Source organism: Nomascus leucogenys, chromosome 2, assembly GCF_006542625.1.
Source record: "Nomascus leucogenys isolate Asia chromosome 2, Asia_NLE_v1, whole genome shotgun sequence".
NCBI classification, from domain to species: Eukaryota; Metazoa; Chordata; class Mammalia; order Primates; family Hylobatidae; genus Nomascus; species Nomascus leucogenys.
This window is the reverse complement of record NC_044382.1, coordinates 103,319,022-103,342,904: the sequence shown is the minus strand read 5'-3', so window position 1 is coordinate 103,342,904 and position 23,883 is coordinate 103,319,022. Positions and strand designations below refer to the sequence as shown.

Here is a 23,883-nt window from a genome sequence, read left to right as displayed (position 1 = left end):
GCAACACATCATACTTTAAAACCACCTTGAAAAGGTTATCGTTATGCTAGGAATTAATTAAGTTCACTTTGCCTATCTTCTCTCCCTTGTTGAATGGAGGTGGTACAAAAAGCTTTAGTGGAACCAACCAGAAATAAAGACCTTTGAACAGGTGGTGGTGCCATCTGGCTATTTAAATCAAGGCAAAACCACCCCCTTCCCAGAAGACTAGGTTCTGAAGACTCTGATGATGTGGTGGAACCTGACTTAATTTGAGTGAGTGTAAATGGGCATAAGGGGTTCACCTCCAGTACTTTAGGCATGTTTTTAAAAAATGTTAAACATTAATAGGAGAATCTAGTTCAAATGCTTATAAAGGCAATTTTTTCTCTGCTACTGACTTATTTTAAGTCATAATTCATGCCATCACATAGGAAATATACCTAGCTTTTTTTCTGTATACACTTGTATATACACATATAGTTTCTTCTTTTCTAAGTTAATTATAGAATATTCTATTATCTATGTAAGAAACAGACAACTTTTCTCAAAGAGGAGTGCTTTTAGCATTTGGGGCAGGAAAATTCTTCATTGGGTATGACTGTCACACATATTTCAGAGTGATTCACGTTGGCTTCACCCGCCAAATGCCAGTATTTCCCTTCTCCCACCCTAGTCATTGTGACAACTAAAAACATCCCTGCATATTTCCACATGTGCCCTAGGGAGGAAAGTGGCAGCTCAGCACCGAAATGTTTGAAAGTTGCTCCTCCTTCTTTTTATATTCCCTTTCTTGTGCCAAAAAGGATTTAAGGAGGCCATTGGTGGGGTTAATTCACAAACAGTGCTTTCATTGGCTTCTGACTATCCTACTCTTCAATCAAGTTTGTAATTCAGAAATTTTACCTCTTTGCCAACTCTGATGATGGCTTTTTCAAAATGAAAAGCAATATATTTTAGGTCTCACTTTACCCAGCTCTCTTCTTTGAGGCCAATCTTATTGGTAGAGGTAAGATAATTTCCTTTTAAGTATTCATTACTATAACCAGTTTTTATATATTGATAAACACCTTGAATTTTCCCCCCAATCATTGCCTAGTTCCTCAAAAGGCATATCCTGTGTATTTGTTATCTTTCTAATTTGAGGTCTCTCTCACATCAAGAAACATTCTCATACCAAATGTTCTCTGTTAGGACCCAAAAAAGTCCTTCCAGATTAACTCTTCTAAGCATATACGCACTTTTGGCACATTTCTTCATTCTGTTTTTTCTGAAATAGATATTGTCAAACGATGAAATATACAGGAAAACATTGGGGGGTGAAGGTTGGGTAAAAAATGGGTTAATACTGTGAAGGTCTGAGTGTAAATGTGTGTTAAATTTAAGAAAAAAATGAATTGAAATTAGGAAGGAAAAGGATTTTCTAAAAGGACCATGAAATAATTAATTGTTTTGTAGGAGATGGCCTTTCCATGTAGGCAGAAAATTTTTTCTTCACTTCTTTCTGAAGAGACAGTCAAATAGAGAATCTCATCTCTTAATTAGAGAGAAAAATACTCATCAAACACATCTCATCACTGGAGAGCTAATGATCCACAGCTGTTAGTCTGAAAGGGCAGGCTTTTTTCCTGAACAGTAGGAAGTGTTAATCATTTTGGATGAGATTTCTTTTTAAAATATACTGTAGTTTGCAAAAGAATAGGATATTCAATATTCCAACTTAAATGATTTTTTTTGAAGTGGGCTCCCCCAGGGATACTGTCATGTGTCACACTGAATGATCATTGAATGCAGGCATCTTCCACTGCACTTCAATGAGAGCATCAATTGATGGGATGATGTGAATGGCCCAGGCCTGCCTGAGACTCATAAAACCCCAGGCTCGAAGAAATCAAAATCATGCGTGTCTTGCACCTCCTAAGAAATGGTGTTGCTATAAAAATCTTAAAATTTGGAATTGCTCACTCTACTTTGTATAGTATGCCTCGTTTAATGTGACTGAAAAGCCTTGCCCCACCTTCACTTAACTTCTCAGCGGAACAGATATTTTTTTGTTTGTTTAATCTTTATTTGAAAAAGTAGGGCTTTTTTTCTGTAAAAATATAATTGGCTCATTCAGTTTCCAATCTTTGCCTTTACAGCCACCTTGCTAACCTCTTCTAAACATTTTGGACAGAAGAAAACCCCACTTAATAGAAACCTTATGAATAGCCAAGTTTTGATTATTCAGAGTCGTGTAAGATAGTGGGAAAAAGGAAGAATAAAATTGGCTCCACAAACCTCATTTCCACCATTAGTTTTTGGCCTCTTTGCCATACCAAACCTTTACCAGAACACCTAAGAAGTGGCATTCCATTTCTTTGTACTGATGCAAGAGTAGTTATCCTAGAGGAAGGGGGAAGAGAAGAAAAAGATACGGAAAATCTACAAATTGGATAATCAGTACCTAAATAATTGATACCTTTAAAACATCAACATTCAATCTAAGACCATTTACTGTAGAGTCAGTGGAGCTTCGTGGGAACAGAATACTGGATTAGGAAGAAGACTTGGCTCTGCCACTCAGACTTGCTTCAGACAAGTCTCAAACTCCTAAGCCTCAGTTTACTCCTTTGAAAAGGAAGGTAATAGTCCCTTCCCTCCCAGTCTGCCTCTCAGGAGTTTTTCCTTAAAGTTCAGTCTATGCAATATGATATAAGATACTTGTTAGGAGAAATTATGTTATATATATTTTTTGAGACAGGGTCTTGCTCTGTTGCCCAAGCTGGAGTGCAGTGGTGCAGTCGTGGCTCACTACAGCCTCAACCTCCTGGGCTCAAGGGTTCCTCCTGCCTCAACCTCCTGAGTAACTGGGATCATAGGCATACACCACCGGGCCCGGCTACATTTTTTTATTTTTAGTAGAGACGAGGTCTCGCTAGGTTACCTAGGCTGGTCTCGAACTCCTGGCCTCAAGCAATCCTCCTGCATCAGCCTCCCAAAGTGTTGGGATTACAGGCATGAGCCATCGTGCCCGGCCTATTTACCTTGTGGTAAATAAAAACTTTTCAAAAAGAAAACCTCATTCTGAATATTTATGGTTAAAATTTAGAAGGTTTTTAAAGCCTGACCCAAATAGATACTTCAAAATTGCATATTGTGATGTTGCCACTAATATCATAGGCAAGATAATACTGATTTAGATAAAAGATTTTTGAATTTAAAAATGAACAAAGACTATGAACAAGAATTAGAATTCCGAACAAGCTTTTTTTCATATATAGGGGCATAATAAGATTGTTAAAAAATTGTTAACATTTTAATACTGAATTGTTTTAACTTGAGTTCACAAAATCTTTAATGTTTTGGCCATTTACTAGTAATAATGAATTTTTGTAAAGATCTAGTTGTTTTTGTTTCAATTATTAGTAAAACTTTTAACTGGAAACCTTCTGTTTAATTCTTAGGATTTCCCACCAAAACCTTCTCCATTCCTCACCAAATACAGTTCACCCTAAAGAACACCACCCATCTTCTACAACTGCTCAAAGAGCAATGATCATATCGACTTATTAAGTTTATAAAGTCTGTGTAATTTTCTTTAAAATAATTTATAATTTGAAAAGCATAGGCCTGGCATGGCGGTTCACTCTTGTAATCCCAGCACTTTGGGAGGCCGAGGCGGGCAGATCACGAGGTCAGGAGATCGAGACCATCCTGACTAACATGGTGAAACCCCGTCTCTACTAAAAATACAAAAAATTAGCCGGGCATGGTGGTGGGCACCTGTAGTCCCAGCTACTCGGGAGGCTGAGGCAAGAGAATGGCATGAACCTGGGAGGCAGAGAATGCAGTGAGCCGAGATCGCACCACTGCACTCCAACCTGGGCAACAGCAAGACTCCATCTCAAAAAAAAAAAAAAAAAAAAGAAAAAAACAAAAGAAAAGCATTACATTAATAATATAGTACTTTGTGATGAAGCATCTTCACATATATCGCTTGCTTTTCCATAGCCTTGTGAAATAGGCTGGTGTAACCGTCTCCATTTTATAGGTAAGAGACTAAAGGAAAAGAGAATAATTGACTTGCACAGGGTCCTGTGATGATCAAATAGCAGAAATTGAACTGAAATCACTTCTTTGGGCTTCTAGTCGAAACTGTGTTTTACCCTACCACATTGTCTCCTTGGAGAGAGAATGATATGTATTAGTGAGCTTTTGCTGTATAACAAACCACTCCACAATTAGTAGCTTAAAGCAACTATCATTTATTTAGTGATGATTTTGTTAGCAGTTTGGACTAGGCCTAGCTCTGGGCTCACCCTTGCATCTTTGGTTGGCTTCTGGTCTGTTAGGTGGCTTTGCTTTGGATGCTGTCTGGCAACTGGGGTGATGGAGGCAACGATGCCTCATGTTTTTTTAAGCCTCTGTTTTCATCATATTTGCTACTCTATCCTTGACCAAAATTAGTTATGTGCCTAATCTCAGTCATTGTGGGAGGCTATTATTAAAGTCGTGGATACAGGGAGACATGGAAAAATTGGGGTCATCACTGTACTCAGTCACCACAAATTAAATATGAAAAACTGAAAGTGGCACTCATTTCATCATCTCTTTCTATTTAGTTGGCATGGCTTCTTTAGCATAGCTCTTATACTTGGAACAATCATTAGCTATGGATTCTAAGGTAGTATACGAAAAGTGATAAGCTGCTAGAAGGGCCAAAAAAAATTATATGCAGTGTAAGCCAATCAATTCCTGCTTGTCATAACACCTAATGCTTGTTGAGTATCTTATAGATGTCAAGCATCAGCTTAATTGCTTCTCAAATCTGCCAAGTAAATAGTATCATTTTCACTTTTCAGATGACAAAACTAAGAGAAATCTAGTAACTTGCCCAAGGTCCCAAAGCTAGTGACTAGAGAGCTTGGATGCCTCTAGGCCTGATTCAAACATCCTTCTCTTTCTACCGTACCACACTGCAGCAGCTCCTTGAGGGATCCCACAGTCATGGCTCACGGCCCAAGGCCAGTTGACAGAGAGCTTCTAACATGCAGGATAATGAGTAAAACTCTCAATGTTCTTTTTCTAATGAAGGGGGTAATGTGTACTTATTACCATTTGACTAATGCCCCCTGAAGATTTTCTGGTATTGAATTCTAATTGTAAATTACAACAGCCATATAATGATTAAAAAAGAAAGCCACCAAATTCTTGGAATAGTTCTAGTCTCTAATGAACATGGATAACTAATGTAGGGGTAGATGTTTTGTTTGGAATTGGGCATGAATTCCATGAGAGTAAAATGTAGACAGCCTGTTTCCTTATTAAAAGGAGAGATGGGGGAGATGTCAAGAGATTATGTGACAGAGAGAGAGGAAAAAATACAGAAAGGGTGCTATAGTGAAGGAGGTGAAGGAATTTAACACTCTGTAGACATTTGTGAGTGTCCTTATCACCACACTGTAACATCAAAAAATTCTAAAATCTGCAGGTCCTCGTTCCATGACCCACAGAGGCAAAAAGCAATTCCAGAAATGCAGATCTGGACAAATGCTAGACATTTTATGGTTTGTTTTTGTATTCTGTGAATACATTAGAGATTTTTAAAATTGTTTCTTGATTTCTTTTTCCATCCTATTTTAATGCATTATTGTATCTCTCATTTTCCCCCATACCGCTGAAAATGTATTATCAGGACCAAGGACAGATCCTTCATTGTCTTTGCCCTCCTTGGGTTTCTTCCAGCTGCCTTATTTCTCTTACTACCCTAGTGGGACACTAAAGGCCAGGCCTTTTGTGTTATCTCAGGTTTTTTATAGGAAAGAGGAGGAGATTGATCTCTTTCCGAAGAGAGAGGAGAGAAGAGGCTTTAGTGTGGAGTGAATGAGCTAAAAAGCTCCTTTCTTCCTTCGAAGGCTCTCTTTATTAGAGGAGCCTCACCAGCTAACAGGAATTAGAATCATCACTAATATTGTATTGAATAAATGATTGGCTGTTCTACTTTCAAACATCTAATATTTCATAACGTATATGTTCAATAAATACATTTTTATTGTTAATCTGTTTTCATGTTCTTTAACCTTTTGAAATCTTCATTTAGGTGCTGAAAAAGAAAAATAAATGCTTTTGTATTTACAACTTATTCAAAGCTCTCATGTTTTAAAAAATATATATATTTTCAACAGTAGGAGCTCCTCACTCAATTACCCAAATATTAGATTCTTAAAACCACAATAGAAAAGGAGATGGTTTTTCTATTGCCGGAATTCCTAAAATGAATGTAATTTCTTCCTGTGTCTCTCTCTCCTGTGTCTTTCTCCAATCCATGTTCTGGTGCCCATGTTATTAGGACATATAAAAATACCTTAGGCATTTATGAGAAGTGTGTGTCAGTTCTGAGTGCTATATTTTAAGAAAGTTATTGATGTATTGATTTGGATATGGTAAGAGGAAGATGACTACAATGGGGAAGTGCCTAGAAACCATAATCTGTAACTGATGCTTGAAGCAAGTGGTGATGTCAAATCTAGAGAAGAAGAATGCATGAAAGATGTCTTGATTGCTTGCAGGATTGTCATCTAGGAAGTTTTTTCTGTGGATGACAGGCCTGCAGCTAACACCAATCCATGGACATTACAAGGAAATTCATTCTGAATAAGACGAGGACCCTAACACCAATGAATGGACATTACAAGGGAAAATATATCTGCTTAATAGGTTAAAAAGATTACAATTGGTCATATTTAGCAATGGGATAATCTGAGTCCCATCCATGATGCCAGAACACATTAAGTCAAATGAATGCCCTCAGAAAAGGAACATAAAGGAAGGTCCAAGAGAAAAGACCATTATATCCAAAATAGTTCATGACTGCATAGCCAAATGGAAAGAAAATCTTGTCTAGAAGAAGTACTAAGGTAGACTTTTTTGTCAGAGGGAGAAATTTGTTAGTAGTATCCCAGGTTGTAACTCTGAGTGCATTTTCCTGAAGTCACTTGGTTTTATGTAGTAGATCTATAGAACTTTTGCTAATACCAATAATTAAATAGAATTCTGTAGAATGATTGGGGAACCCAGTGCCCATTTATCCATTAATTCAGTAAATATTTACTTATTGAGCACTTGCTATGCCCCAAGTACTGTTCCAGGCTCTAGGGATAAAACAGTGAATGAAAACAAAAAGTCTACTTTTAAAGGAGCTTATATTCTAATGACTGCCTAAATGTTACAAATAAATATATAAAGAATATGGACTTTAGCCAAAAATGATTTTCCCTTTTACATGTATTGATGTCTGTCACATTTACCTTAATTCACTTCCTAAAAAAATTATTTTTATAAAATATATTTTAATAATCATAACCATCAATTATTTATATAATCTTTGTATAATTGTATAAATTTCAAAAATGAAATGAAAATATTTTTCTTTTTCTGGAAATCTTTCTATTTTTCTCGTAAAATAAAAGATATGGCTCATGTTTCATGTATTACAATATTTGGAACTTTTCTTATGCAGGAACTTGAATCTATAGTTACTATGTAATTCTGTCCAAAATCATTTCTTGGCTTACTTAACTATTATTTATGCTTCTTGGTGCCCACTTGGTTATGAATATAAAATAATTCGGTAAAACATACAGTTTTCAAAATTTAATGTCACATTGAAAAAACAGATGGTACAGTAGTGTCATGAAGTCATTTTAAATATTAGAGAAATATTTAAGATGATTAGATTTATAGACCTCTGTCAAGATATGAGAACACTAAGGCAGAGGGACTTTCTAAAGCTCAGAATGTTGGTCTCCTGGCCCTGAGGCTAGGGGTCTCCCTACCATTTCATATTGTTTAATTTTCTCTGCCATTTAAATAGGCTGTAGGCTTCACTGAGATTTATTAAGAAGACTGCAAATGGCCCATGCTGCTGTGCCTGAGATGGGTGTGCTTAGGGCACTGCCCCTAACTCTCCTGACCTATCAAATGCAAGATGTTTGTGCTATTCCAACCAGCTGGCTGAAACTCCCAGTTATGCTGTGGTTCAGCTAAATCTTAGCAGGCAGAGGGCTTTCTAGCTTCCAGTATTATAATCTGTATTACTCGAGGACCTTAGTAATTAGTTGACTTTCTGTGTTTTGTAATGTATTAATAACATTTACACAATAATGGTTTGGGTTTTGGTTTTTGCGAAATTACCACACACCAAGCAGTGTGTTTAATTCTCACAACCCTGAGGAGGATAATCCTATCATCCCCATTTTACCGGGGAAGAAACGAAAGAGGGGATATATATGTTGCTTGAAAGTTATATGGCTAGTTAGCATTAGAGTCAGGAGTGGAATCTAGTTCTTAAATGCCTCCTGACTTAACATTACCTTAATTTGACAGCAAAAGCCACAGACCCAGAGAATTTAAATGATCTGTCCAGGATTACAAGGCTGGTGTGGGGTGGGGGTGAGTCATACTTTATATCCAACTTTGTGTTGTTTTATAATGTAAGTGTTCTTAGAATGACTCTATCTACCACCCTGAGTTCTTAATTTAACATTTGTCTTACAATGAAAAAGTTTATATACTTGGAGAAGTAGGTAGTGTTAAAAAAGAATAATACAAATAGGCATTTTAAACTTTGTTTTGACAAAATTTCCTTGTAATAGCTGTTTGATTTCTATGGTAATGCTGAATGTTAAGCCAACCGTTTTGTACACTTGTCGATAGCAGTGCTTTTTTTCATATTATGAAATCTTTGGGGCTGTCTCGTGTAGACCTGGTATTTTCATCTGCCTATTAAGCTTGTTACGTTGTATTATCCAAGTGAGATTTTTTAAAAGTCCCTGATATTAAATAGTGATTCATTTTTTATCATTAAGGCAGATAAACCAGGGTATTTCTGACAGTGCAGCAGATTTCATTTTGCTGCTTTTTAAAAATTTTGTTCAACTTAACAATAATTTCACTGGAGGAGAAAAACTCAAATTTCGTCTTTGACAACGTAATGATATCAACTTTCCTTCATAGAAATTAAACAGATTGAAAATCTTACCAGTGACTTTCCACGGGTCAGTTATATTTTTAGAAAAATGTCTAAAAGTTTCCAAGGCTTTGTTTTCAAGATAAATCTTCCTGTTCTGAAGCATTTGGTTTTGTGTTTTTGAAGTAGAGTATAAATAAGAATCCGTTTAATGAAATTCAGTGTTGACTCATCCCTTCTTCTCTCTTCTCTCTCCTCCAGCTCTTTCTCTTTGTTGTCTGGAACTTTGAGCTCTACATGATACCACTGGTTTTGTTGTTACTATTGACATGGAACTACTTCTTGATAATATCAGGGAAAGATAACAGGCAACGTGATACAGTAAGTCTCTACTCTCTTACTTGTATGTGTTTTTGTTTTTATTCTGAGTACCTCTGACAAGATCAACATTGAATTTGGCTTTACAAACCAGGAATTCTGTCTATAAATACTCAAGTTTAGAGGAAAGTTTTATCAGATCAAAACTAACAACTCTTTGGTCCTAACACAATAGAATGTATTCACTTATTTCTAACATTACTCCTCCTGGTAGAAACTAAAACAGGGAGCAACATCAAAGAATGAGCTATGATTTTTCAATCATAAATGGGTGCTACTTCAAATAATTGCTTTATTCTCCTTTTTTGTTATATCTTAATGAATCCTGATTTAAGATACAATGTCACAAAATTATTACTGATCAAACTAAGTGAATGTATTTTACTTAAGACAGATAGATTCTTTGTGCTCTGTCATTGGAAGAAATGAAGGATTGATGGTTGTTGACCTGGAAACGTATATAAAGTACCTTAGTTCAATGAAGGTTTGCTGGACAACAGTAAATATCCTTCTCTGTGTCAGGGGTGTATTGAGATATCAGCTTAAGGATGAAGAGCTTTCATTTAACCTAGGGAAAGTTATACTAAATCTACCTGTCCTCTTTGGCATTTTTGAAAGCAGACTGTATGAGACAACCTTCTCTTTCTGGAAGAGTTTTAGACTAAGAAGCAGAAGCTGCCCACACTATAATCACCTATGCTCTGCCAAGCTTTGTTCCCCTTGGATTGTCTATCACTATGCCCCTAGCAAGCAAACCTCAAAAAGCTTTCCCACATGTAAATAAATGAGGGGAGTGTCTTCTCCAGATATGACATTTGCAATTTGATAACTCAATAGAGAGCTGTTGAGAAGAATTTGAAGGTTGGCAAACATGAGAATCTACTTGTCCTCAGCAGATTACTATGTTTTTTTTTGGCCATTAAGGATCTCTATTTGATTTATGATCTGTAGATTATAATAGATCACAAATCGATTTTTTGCCAACTACTGTGCCCATAATGATGCAGAATTATTTGATCATCAGCTTAAAAGTAGTATATAATACTTAATAGTAACCATCATAATGGTTGCATACATACCTTCAATGTAAAAGAACTTCCCTTTTATTAAAACACAAGCAAAATACACTTCAAATGGCAATGTAAGCAAACTATAAAATTCTTCAAAATAATTTCCTTTAGTATGTGACAAAGTTGCCAACAATGCACCATGTTTACTTCTGTATTATATTTCTGTCTCTCTTACTAGATTATAAATGTGAGGAAAGGAACTCTGTTCATCTTTGTATTTGCCACCGTCTGTAGTACCTGCTTTGCAAATTAGACGTGTTCAAAACCTTCTTTGTAATGTATATCAAACCAAACATGAGATTGCTAATAGAGATTTTAATGGTTAGGCAGCATCAATAGACAAGATGTTATTAGTATTATTGGCAAGGATTTTATGGATATATATTTAAATTGCACACTAAGAGACAAGCCCTAAATGCTATAAGCATTGGTGTCATGGGGACTAATAGGTACTTTCATCAATTAATTCAGGATGTTTTCTTTAAGAAAATAGGACTCTTTCAGACAATTGCCTTTTTGTCCCATTTACTTCATGGAGATTTTAGAGAGAGAAGAATATCTACTTTTCATTCAGTTGCCTTGAGACAAATTTGCGAATAAGACTATTTGCAAATAGGAAAAACTGGTAATTTAGTTTTACCTTCTTAATTCTATGAGGGGGCTTATCTTCAATATTTAGTCACTGGTTTTGGTATTCTTAGTGAAAAATTCTGAAGCTGTAGACTTTGGTTGTTATCTTCTCCAGAATATACCTGGCTTGGTTGGAAACATCCACTTTTGGAAGAAAAATAATATATAATGTATCCTTTTGTACTTAAAATTCTCTAAGACATTTTATAGTCTATTGAAAAATTGCATATCATATAATTTTTGCAAAATATAGCTTCAGAATAATATTTACCAAATCTTTTCCTTTTAGTACATCTCCTCTAACACGCTCCTCTTTTAGCCATGGACATTTTTCTTCCCCAGCACAACCCACTGTGAAACATTCTATAGTCTAACTCTCATGGAATGCCAGCTACACTCCATAACTCCCAGTAATTGCCTTTTATTTGCCCAAAACACACAGATCCACATATTCTGTTCTTTCTAGGCACCACAGCAGCAATCACAACGTTTCATTCAGCTTCTTATTCAATGGCTCAGTTAAGACCTTACGTAACTCTTAAATCCAATTTGTCTAATTATGTGTTTGCTGGCATATCCAGCTGTGCATTTGAACCGGTTGCTCCTTTTGAAAAGAAACCTGGATTATACTTTGCTGGTTACAGAATACATATATATATATGATATATATTATATATATCATATATTATATGTATTTTATATATATGTGTATGTATGTGGATACACACACACACACACACACACACACACATATACGAATTTAGGGAAAGTGTTTGTAGGGGGTTGCCATGCTGTGATGCATTGACTCTCCTGCATAGCGCATAGCACTGGAAGGATGGTATTTTCCCGTAAGTCCATATTGATATCCCAAAGACACCGCAGAATCTTTCAGCATGTGTGAAAACTTTACAGGATCTCCGAGGTGCATTAATCACACCATTGGCTGATTCCAAACTGGGAAACTTTCTGTTTTAGGAAAGAGAGACAGAGAAAGAGAAAGAATTTTCTGCCACCAAAAATCAAACCGAAACAAAACAAAAATCTGTACATTCAGCTGACAAAATTTAATTAGGGTGAAAACTATAAAAGAAAAATCAAAATGACCTTCAGGTCTGTATAGCAAAGAAAGAAAAGGAAACAAAATTTCCGTGACATACGAAGTTGAAGAAGAAAAGAAAAGAAACACTGTGAAAGATGAAAAATGCATAGATGGGTAAAATTCTGTCTTCAATGTGTTGGCTAATAGTTGAGATTAATACCAAACAGGAAGTGTTTCTTTGTGTGTTTATTGTTTAAGGAGAGTCTTTCCTTTCTTGGAGACCTTTAAGATTACAGGCACTGAACCCCCATACCTTTCTCCCCACCATGGTGCCTATTCTAGTTTAATGAGCAAAATCAGATGTAATCCTTGCTGAATAAGTTTTGCAGCATTTAATGAGCTGAACCTGTTAAGGACAGAATAAGTAAAGAGCCATTCCTGAAGTTCAAACTGTAGACTCAGAGGGTGCCCATGTGAAAGAGGCGTGGTTAAAAATAGTATTTCACCTCTGCTGTTTCCTAGTTGGACTTGTTAAAAATAAGCAATCTTAGGTCTGAATATACCTAGACTGGGACCACGACATTAAAATTTCTAGCATGAGAATTGTTAGGCTTTTCCAGAGAAAACCATTTAAGACATGCTTCATTCAGAAATGTCCCTGGCATGAAAGGGATATAAAGATAGGAATGTCATCCTTCTGTTGGTTTGAGCTGTCACTTCAAAACCTGGGAAAAATTCTCACCGGCATTGCCTATTAGGCTTGTACCAACTATCCAAATTACAGTTACTGTAGAGAGACATTTTGAAAGTGGAAGAGTAGATGCCAGGAAATGGCTTCTACTTTGATTTAAAAACTACTGAACCATCATTACACCCTGGGCTCTGTGTGAAGTACTTTATATTCACCATGTCATTTGGTCCTCCTCCAAGAGACAGAAGCTGATTGTGTTAGCCCAGTCAATGGGTTGGATCCTCCTAAGTCGAGTGACCTGCCGCCATCCCCACGCCACCCCCCACCCCCAGGTCCCTTCATCAGTTGTAAGCAAAGGAACATGCTCATGTAGACCAGCATGGCTGCAAGAGCTCTTCCTTGAGAAAAGAGAATCAAGTCTCAGAGAATGAAGGAAATAGTTTAGCCAAGCAAACCAGGGGTCTGTTGCACACCCTATAAGTATCGTTTCTACTGCACATACAGGGAAACAGGGCCAGAAAGATTAAATAACTTACCCGAAAACACACAAAGTGTCAGAGCCAGTATTAGAACACAGAGCAGTCTGTCTGAAGTTTATACTCCGAACCACCAGTCAATCACATTTCCTCTTGAGAATATATCCCACCTCTCCCTGGTCACTGTTACAGCAAGTTTCTCCCACGAATTACAGAAAAGCCAGTAGCACTAACTCTACCTTCAAGCTGACACATTAATAGAGAGTATTAATTTTCCCACACCACTCACCCCATGTCTTCCATATCTCTCATTCAGGAAAACAGAAAGTATATTTATCAAGCAATTTCTATGTATCAGGCATCCTGCTAAGCCTTTTGGAGACATCACCTCCTTTTATTCTTTACAATAATTATATCAAGTAAATAATTCTAAATAGTTTTATCCCCATTCTACAAATAAGAAAATTCAGTATCAAGGAGGATAAGTAAGCAACTCCCCAGAGCAAGTGTGATGTGAACCCAATTGTACCCTGTTGTAAAGTCCCAGGCTATATCTATGCTACATGCATGGGCATTCCTTTCCCAAAGGACTGCTTTCTAAGTGTCCAGGGCCTTGCATAGAATCCCACGTGTCTCCAAATTCCTTCCTATAAGGTAACCAGTAACCTTGCATGAATTGGTGCTGGTCATCTGTTCTATCCCAGGTGCCCCTGTTAATTTCAGAAGCATTCGTGACCAGGAGGGCTACCTTCCATTCACCAAGGTGAGCATGGGAGGAGTCCATCAAAGCTGACTTCTTCATATTCATGAATAATTTTTTGTGAATAAATTCAAAAATTTCTTTGACACAAAAAATTCTTCAGTGTTTTTTAATTACACTTTAAAAGAACATTCATTTTTACTGTCATGATATTCCTCCCACACAACAATCTCAGTTATCTAATCAATGGTGGCATTAAAAGACTGAAGAGTGGGGCAGATCAATGAAATCATTCTCTGACTCATGATATGACTGTGACACAAATTGAGACAGAGTCTGCCTTGCTAAAATACTTTAGGAAATACTGAAATGTATAGTTAGCTCCTTCTCATGACAAGGCATTTGTTTCTTCATTTCCCTTTTAGAATATTACTGAATATTGTCTCCCATTAGGTCTGTTCCAGTGAGACCCAGAGCACTTATCTCTACAAATAAAGCTCCTAAGAGCAGCACTCTTTGCCATAAGTGCTGTTGATTGAACAGTTTGGGATGGTCCACCAAAGAAACGTCTGATTGACTTGAGCTCCCATAAATCAAGCACATTTATTATTTTGTCAGCCAGTGTTCTCCATTCCAAAGAAGTCTGTGGTGGAATATGTGGAATACTGAATAAGTCAAGTATTCCTAACAGGATCTAAAGAGGCTGGCCTAAGCCAAGCTGACAGAGGAGAGAACGTCATATGCAAAGCACTCTGAACGTACAGTTAGACTCTCTCTACTTCAGTAAGAGTTTTGTCATTCACTGAAAGCAGCATAGACCACAAGTTTCCTGTGTTTGCATCTCAGTACCAAAAAAGACCACATATTCAGTGCTCTTAGCAGAAGCAACACTGAGTCATACAGCCTGTAAACACATCTAAAAACGGATGATCACTCTTTTCTTCTTCGTGCTTATTTCAACAGCAATTTTCTCAGTTTTTTTCAAAAGGTCATCAGCTTGAAAAAATCTGAGGAGGACCATGAAAAGAACCAGACCTTTAGTTTTCCAACACGATCACTAGGATAAATAAGTAGAATCAACAGCAAATCAGATGTTGGTAGAAAGCTTATCCCCTGTGACCCCTCTCAAAGCTGTTCACCAACTGTTTAGCCTTGTTAGATAATCACTTGCTGTACATAGTGCATCCCATCATGTTAATAACCATCGTCATCAGGCTTTGGATTTGCACCAACAAGATTTCCACATTTTCTTCACTCATCCCAAGTCCCCCCACCACTGTCCCCTCCCTCTCAGTAGATGACCAGGCCTTCTACTTTGCAAATTTCCCTCAAATTCCAGCCCTGAGCCCTATGAATTTGTACCCAAGTTAGGGTTGCCAGATTAAGCAAATAAAAACACAGATGCCCAATTCAATGGAAATTTCAGATAACGACAGGAGATACTTACACTTATATGTTTTTATAATATTCTTAATTTATCTGAAATTCCAGTTTAAGTGGATGTTCTATATTCATCTGGCAACTCTATCCCAGTTGTACCTTTTATTCTTACCTCCAGACCTGTAGGAAGGTGACAGTCCTGAAATAAAGGTATTCTCCAACATCTTCAAGCATAGAAGACCCGTCAGGAGCAGGCCCCACCTAAACCATAATTTCAGCTTCATCCCTCCAATATTCCAACATGATTGTTTATGTGTGTGGTGGTGTTGTTGTTGTTGTTTTGCTTTTGTTTGTTTGTTTTGGAGTATGCAATGTTTATTGAGCAAAAGGTGGGAGTAGTGGGCTAAGGGTGAGGAAACAGAAATGAACCAGACAATGGCCATACTCTTTTGTTATCACTTTCTTCTGGACAACAATTGCTCGCCACTTGGGAGAGCAGGAAAGCAAGCCACTTGCAAAAGCTAGCACAGCACAGCTGGATGGGAAGCACAGCTGGCTCACAGGCCTGTATTCCCTGCTTTAGCTCCTATTCACCCAGTCCACAGGCTCAGGGAAGGCAACCCCTTTGTCTTCATGACACAACTGGAAAAGAGGAAAAAGGAGTGATGCTTCTGCCTTTGGACAGATGGAGAAACTCAGGCCCAGAATAAGGCAGTAATATCCGCAAAGCCAGTACTCACAGAGCATGTGTGGGAATGGCACAGCATGGGACAGACGTGGTGGCCCGGAGAAGGGCCGTGCAGGCAGGGTCTGGAACTTGGCAGAGGCCTGGGAGTCATGTGAGCACTGAGGACAGATGTGCAGCATGGTGGAAGAGCTTGAAATCCTTGCCCAAGGTGCCACACATGAAGAGTTTGAGGTCTGAGTGTGATGCATGGTGTCTATGCAGCTGCAGAGGGCTGGCAAAGACACAGGTGCACTGTGGGTGGCTGTAGCCCCTGCAAGGCTGTACTCTTATGGGGTGCGTCATCCTGGGATGGTCTTCGGGGCTCCTCCACTGGCACAGCAGCCTTGTAGGCAAGCCGGTTGGCGTCAATGAGGAAGTGGCTGTCCAGCCATGAGAGCTATGACCCACCTGAGAAAGGTGCTGGAAGAGGGGCCTTTCACCCTGGGAAAAGAAGACCTTCAAAGGTAGTGGGTCTGGAGAGGAAGACCAGGGTGGGGTAGCCCCAGCAGACGCAGGAGTATCTGGAGCAGAGTATACTTGTAGTTTCCCAAATATTCTATATACTCTTTCTATGCCTTCTACTGTTTTCTTTAAAATATACTTACAAATGTAAATGTGTATTTCTTATCACACATATTTTGTTTTTAACACATTTTAGCTCACCTTTTTTTTTATTCTGCAACATATCTGGAACTATCCTTCATATTCCTGGAAAACAGCCTACCATGAGTTTTAATTTCTATACAATTTTCACTATATGAGTGTGTGTGTGTGTGTGTGTGTGTGTGTGTGTGTGTGTGTGTATTTTAGAAACAGGGTCTCCCTCTGTCACCCAGGCTGGAGGGCAGTGGTGCCATCATAGCTCACTGCAGCCTCGAACTCCTAGACTCAATCAGTTTTCTCACCTCAGCCTCCTGCCTGGCTGGGACAACAGGTGCGAGCCACTGCACCAGTCTTCTTAATTAAACACTGTTTTTAGAAATGTTTCCTTCAATTTTTTTTTTTTTTAAACAGAGTCTCACTCCGTCACCCAGGCTGGAGTGCAGTGGTGTGATCTCGGCTCACTGCAACCCCCACCTCCCAGGTTCAAGCGATTCTCCTGCCTCAGCCTTCCTAGTAGCTGGGATTACAGGCACCTGCCACTGCGCCTGGCTAATTTTTTTTTTTTTTTTTTTTTTTTTTTTTTTTTTTTGTAGTAGAGACGGGATTTCGCCGTGTTGGCCAGGCTGGTCTGGAATTCCTGACCCCAAGTGATCCTCCTGCCTCGGCCTCCCAAAGTGCTGGGATTACAGGCGTGAGGGAGTCACCGTGCCTGGCCTGCTTGAAATATTTTGCCTTCTCAATACTATACAGAAAATCCTAAAGATATCTTTGGGTCCCTTTCTGGTAATATGCTTTGGAAAGTCCTTGAAGAATTTCTGGGTGAGAGTATATGCATTTTGAAGGTTTTTGGTAGTTAATATTAATTTGCCACCCATTAAGCCTTTAACATTTTATACAGCTGTGCCTGCGTAACCACTAATTATCATTATTATTTCTTCTGGAGAGCCATCCCTGACACTCACCCCCTGCTACCAGTCTGACCCTACCAACTCATACTCTAAGAGGTTAAGTGAGCCTACACCTCTGAGTTCCCACGTCTGTCATAAATTTGTTTCATATAGTTGCTGCTTAGGCATCCATTTTAAGGCCTGACATGAGTTATTTGAAACCTAGCAGTACCCGTCCCCTTTGGCTAGTTAAAGCTTACCCTCTCTGTGTGGTTGTTTATGCTGTAGCCCACTTGCTTCTCATCCCATTAACCCAACACACCCCACAGCTGCTGACCATGATGAAGCCTAATGGTTAGCACTGGAGCCAAGTCAGCATTTCGCCTCGTGCTCTCTTTAAACCAGCCACGGGATAACATCCATGGACCTTAATAAAGGCATAGTCTGATGGGTCCTCTTTTTCTCTTGCGTGCCCTACCCACTGGTTGAGCTCCCTGTGGCCTCCAGCCTTCCCTCGGCCTCTGATTGGCATCCCTAACCTCTCCGGGACCAGTAAGTACTAAATTTCTTATTTTATAAACTTTGGGTTCACCTCCTCAATGTGTCTCGTCTGACTGACACACCTGAGTCTTACTTTCCTCTCAGCAGAGCACTCCTAGAAAGTGCTATCTTGGCTCTTGGTCACTCTCAAGAGACAGACCTCACGACCAAATTAGAAATCATAACAATAAAAATCACAACACCCTCAGTATATTATTATAACTGGCTCACTGTGGGTCCTCCTCAGATTGTTCTAATTGAATCTTCCGTTTGTGTGTCTAATCTCAACACAGCAAAATGGCTCGGACCATTTTGCTCTGAGTTACTCAAAAAATGTTTGAATGAAAATATTTTAGTCTGATTTTTCCTTCCAAATAAAAAATTATCTAATTTTTATGCAAAATTACTTTCATTCAACAAATATTATTGAACATTTATAGGCACTAACAGTACAAACTGTGGTTCAAAGATGATGAAGACACACGCCTTGCCCAGGACAGTTTGTGGTCTAGTGAGAGAAAACAAACAACTGAATAGAATACATGAATATAATAGGTGCAGTGATACAGGTCTGTATATAGCATGCAGAATGTTTAGTCAAAAGACATTTAGATAGTCCCGGATATATGTGTGTGAGTGCTGCATATATAATGAAACAGGGGGTTAAATATCTACCTGTGGCCACGGTTTGTTCTTCACGCTTCAGTCTGTTGCTTTCACTTAGTAACTCCATGTTTGGTTTTAATACTTTTTCAGTTTATTGGCTATCCTTTTACTCAATTCTCAAACTGTGGTCAAACCTAAAATTGAAAAGATAAAATGGTAGAATGGTGGAAGATAAGTATTACCAGTACGTGACATGTCAGTTCAAATAGAGAAGGATGTAAAGGAAACACTTCTATTTTTAAAAGTTAATTTACTAAAGATTCTCCTCACTGGAATTCACACTTCTTGCTTTAGATCTATTAGGACTCAGAAGACAGACTTGCAGTTTAAAGTTAGTGGTAGTTGCCCTAGAGGTTGTTTCCAGTTACTGTCATATTTTAGCCTCCACCATCTTCCTGAATTCTTCCCACCTTGCTCAGTTCTCCAGAGATGCATATAAGAATATAATGAGGCAAAGAGGTACTCTTAGTTCTTATAGAGGATTTCTTCCCCAACTCCTTTTCTACCAAATGAATTGTTTTTGGCAACTGTGAAGGAAATCTGAAATTCTCGCTCCCATAAATGGTTGATTTTCACTTATTTGAGCTGCACTTGAACCCTGGAGCCCCAGAGAGTCACTGAAAAACCAGCTTCCTAAACCCCTCAAATTCCAAAGAATTCACCATCTTGATGGTTCTCCAAAGTGGCCACCCATATGTCTGCCAAAGGGTCTTATCATTTCTGTTCTTCCAAATATCTGCCCCCAGGACTTTGTCATTTCCGTAATTGAGATGTAAGACTGGGGAGGAAAAAAGGATACCCACAATTCTGGTTTGAGAGTGGATGTGTTATCCTACGAATTTCTTGATTGTTCTTTCTAAATGACTTTGCACTCTCCTCTTGGCAGAGAGCCAAACTATTCTAAACATGGGGAGGGAGGGAGGGAGGAAAAGGGGCCAACAGAAGCACCTTCTGCCTGACTCATGACCTTAGAACTAGTTTGCATTTCTAGTCTTGATCGTTGTTCTCTGTGTGGTGGTGGTGGGGAAAGGATGGTGCTGGCAGAGTTTCATATATTTGTAGAGAATTATTGTCCTTGGTTCAGAAAGGTGACAAGAAATTATAAGACCCCAATCAACAAACTAAAAGTGGAAACCAAATTATATGTCTTTATCTGCTTGTGGAAAGTGTTTATAAATCAGAAGTATTAGGAGTCCAATAACGCTGAGAGTTTTGTGTTCATTTTTTAAAGTATTGTATGAGATACCTTTGTCGAGAGCATACAACTTTAAGGCCTTTCTACCCTTGTGTACATAGAACTGAAACAGTATGTTTCAGTGACCAAACTTAAAATACACCTTCAACGACATTTTTTGTCATTTGTTACTTACTGAATTTACTTCATTATACAAAAACAGGAAACTAGTATACACTCAGTTCTTTAAAAACTAACTGAATGTTCTGGTAGCCTTGCTTAAACAAGAGAAAGTCAGTTTACCTAAATAAGTTTTCAAATGGGTTATACTCCCACAGGCAACAGCAAAAACACCTTTAAGATAAGCGTTACCGCTATGTCTTTCCAGTGGCTTGAGGTTAAAAGCAAACTTTGAAATTCGGAAGATCTGGGATTAAATTCCAAACCTTCTACTTGTTAGCTATACAAGTTTATTCATTCTGCTATGCCTTAATTTCCTCACCAATAAAATGGGGACAATAGGTACCTTGCTGGAGTCTTCTAAGAATTTAAGAGACAATTAACATGTTAAGCATAGAGTAAGTGCCTGGCTAACATGGTGAAAGCCCGTTCTATTAAAATACAAAAAATTAGCCGGGCGTGATGGCAAGCGCCTGTAGTCCCAGCTACTCGGGAGGCTGAGGCAGGAGAATGGCGTGAACCCGGGAGGCGGAGCTTGCAGTGAGCCGAGATCGTGCCACCGCACTCCAGCCTGGGCGACAGAGCGAGACTCCGTCTCAAAAAAAGAAAAAAAAAAAAAGAGTAAGTGCTTAATAGATGACACCTGGGAACTTTGCCATGTGCAAAACAGCAAGCAAGTGGGGGCTTAGACATTATATGTCACTATTTCTCTTGAAGGGTTCCCTTGTAAGTCCTGTGGAAGAGAATGGTTTTTCATGGCCATGAGTCATTTTTCTTGGTTTTAAGCCTGTAGGCAAAGATAATAGCATTGCCACAGTAAGATTTCCTGTATCCATAGTCCCCTTGCAATGTATACGGAAGTCCCACAAAAATAAAAAGTGTATTTTTATCAATAAAAGCATACGAAGAAATGTGAGCAAAGCAATCTTCAACAATTTAAAGCACCTTAGTCACTGAATTTTACAGGAATACCATAAGCATATGCCATTTTACAGGTCATATCCATAGATAATTGAAAAAAACATTTTTCTTGATTATTGTAATACAAATCTCCACTGTGCACAGTGCATGAAGACAAAGGCAGGCAGTACCATGAGCAAAGAACAGGGCGTTTCACTGAAATCATCATTGAGTCCAAAAGCAAAATCCTCCTTTCTAACAGCTTGCTCAGGATGTCGGGTAAGAGGAGGAGAAAGGTAAACCTACACCAGCATACCAGGCCTGGAGATGGAGACTAATTCTAATAAATCAGAATGGAACATGAAAATGTCAACTTAATCAAGCATTTAAATTTTATTAATCAAGCCTAATTTTTATGAGTGCAAATAATCACTGAAGCTGGACAAATTTGTTCTCGATTGCATCAGAAACATAATTTTAATATTTAATGGACTGATGAATTTAAATGGAGAATTATCTTTATGAAACATGCTCTTCATAATTTGCCATTAAATGAGAAATAAAAAAAACAACATAAATCTTACATAAAGGTTATTTAACTAAATGTTGGTACTATAAATATTATAAATGCATTATACACTAATTTAGCAATCACACAGTACACTACATAAAGCAGAAATGATAAGTAGACCAGGCAGGCTTTTCCTGGGATATAGAGCTCTGTGTTATATTGTGGGAAGCTCATGATATAACGGTTTGGAGGTTTTGTGTGAAGTTTCATGAACATTCTTTTCATTCAGGCTTTTATGCTGCAATTCACCATTCACCACAGACATTCTTTTCAGTCCAAATGTAGGTCTAAACCCACTAGGACTTTCTTTTGTGAGGTGATTATTCTTTATATAAAAAAGATAAAAAATATCATTATTTATAGAAAAGGATATAAGAAAAGAACTGAAGTTCTCTGACTATATGATTTTTTGACATACAAAACATGCTCCATTTTTAAAGTTAAATTTTCTGACATAATGTCCTCAGGCCTCAAAATACTCTAGATGGAAAAGAAAAGAAAAAGAAAACTCAAATTAGTGTCAGAATATTCTTTGCAAATGTACACCCATTCCACTCACCCTCTTTATGACCCACAACAGATTGCTTAAAATAGAGAGTTGCTGTAAATTGAAGTGAATCAAACCTAACAGATCATTATGGTCCAAAAGTTTGCTGACATTAATCTCCAAGATCAATTTTTTGTTGTTGTTATTTTCAAAGTATACTCTTTAAAGATCCCTAATGTTCCCAAAGTGTAGTATTTTCAATACTATTCCATATCTGGAATTGTATATGGAAATATATTCCAATATTTCCATAGTGTTTTGCATACTTGTGCTAAACTGTGCATTTACCTGAAAAATAACTTGCCTATTGCAGCTCCCAAAATTATTGATGGGGTTGAAACAAAGGATATTTGGAAGATTGCAGGACATGCTACTGTTTATGTCACAGCACCTCCCTTTTCTTGCTTTACAGAAAATTTTTTAAATAATGTGGACCTTTTATTAGACACTTAAAAAATTTCTGAGATTATTTTCAGAGTTTGAAACATTTAAAATTGTGCCTTTTTGTTACAAAGTTGAGGTTCTGGAATGGAAAATTGGCTCTAAATATAGAGGCTTAAGTACATAATTTTCTTTTTTATTTGTACTCTGTTTATTATTAATGTATAAAAATATTTTCAAAACATTAAATTTTATAAAGTAGATTTGTGGTGAGTACAGTTAGCTTTTAATTTTACTTGCAAAGCACGTTAAACAACTCAATTTTTTGGCCTTTGGTGTATACTTTTTTCCCTTGACAAATAATATAGTTTCATAAAAGCAATATTATTTAAAAAGCACATTCCAGGTTAATAGTTGACCTGTTTTTTCCTACTCAGTTGAATTAATATGCAATATCCTAAAGACACCAAGATTAGAATTTTCCTGCAAGCAAAAAACCCAATACATTGTAAAGCCTTTAGATGGAGACAGAGTTCAAATAAACTCTAGAATTCTGTTCACAGTGCTTTGTGTAAGAATAAGAATGAACACTTAAGAATATTGAAAAGGAAATACGAAAAGGAATTTAAGAGGCTTATACTGATTATAGAATTTGTTATTGTTTTGCCTTTCTTAATGGAAGAGTTTTTCTGCATATTAAGCTGACACTTAAGAAAATAAAAGATAACATACTTTTGGTCAGTAAAGTAAATTTACTGTCTTTGCACCTTATAGCAAACCAGATTATACAGCACATACTGCTGTTGATGATGCAGAAGGCATGCTGTACGTAATCAGTGGCATGCATCAAAAGTCATCTGATAGCCACATTAAAGCCACATTTCTTATTAAGAATCAGACTAAATTACAACGTGGCACTTCCCAGAATGAGCCAAAGAAATGCATTTTGCGAGAAGAATAATTGTATTTGAGTGTCTCTGTAAAAACCAGGAAGTCCTTTAGCAGTAAGTACTAATGCTTTTTTTTTTTTTTTGTCTGCCTTCTTTTGTATTGCAATATATTCGGCCTCCCTGGCAAGCCTATCACACTAATTATTATTACATCTAGTGGTTCAGTTATCTTGATGACTACTGTAGCTGAAATACTCCAAGGTCAAATCCTTAATAGCGTGAATCAAACTAAGCAGCCATCATATATGCAGTTGCTTTCGAGATGTACTGGATGAAACAGTATATCCCAGACTTGATTGAGTCTTATTATTCTTACAAACATGGAGTGAATTATGTATACAGTTAATTATACTAGTTTGCAAAAGTTTCTTCTCAAAAATCTTGTGAGAAGTAGGTGTCCTGTCATAAAAATGTCTGCACTAGCACACCTATAAAGATCTTACCACAAAAGTCTTCAGCCTGAC

The 23,883-nt window shown here is 37.6% G+C and overlaps 1 protein-coding gene across 4 annotated transcripts in view; it reads left to right on the top strand.

Moving 5' to 3' along the window:
- The window catches only part of MCTP1 (multiple C2 and transmembrane domain containing 1), a 596,589-nt gene that overhangs the window by 492,509 nt on the left and 80,197 nt on the right, over positions 1 to 23,883 (top strand). For all 4 annotated transcript variants that reach the window (XM_030816935.1, XM_030816928.1, XM_030816920.1 and 1 more), the window contains one exon: positions 9,191 to 9,310. In XM_030816935.1, coding sequence (XP_030672795.1) covers positions 9,191 to 9,310 — 120 coding nt within the window. The remainder of the gene's footprint in view (positions 1 to 9,190; positions 9,311 to 23,883) is intronic.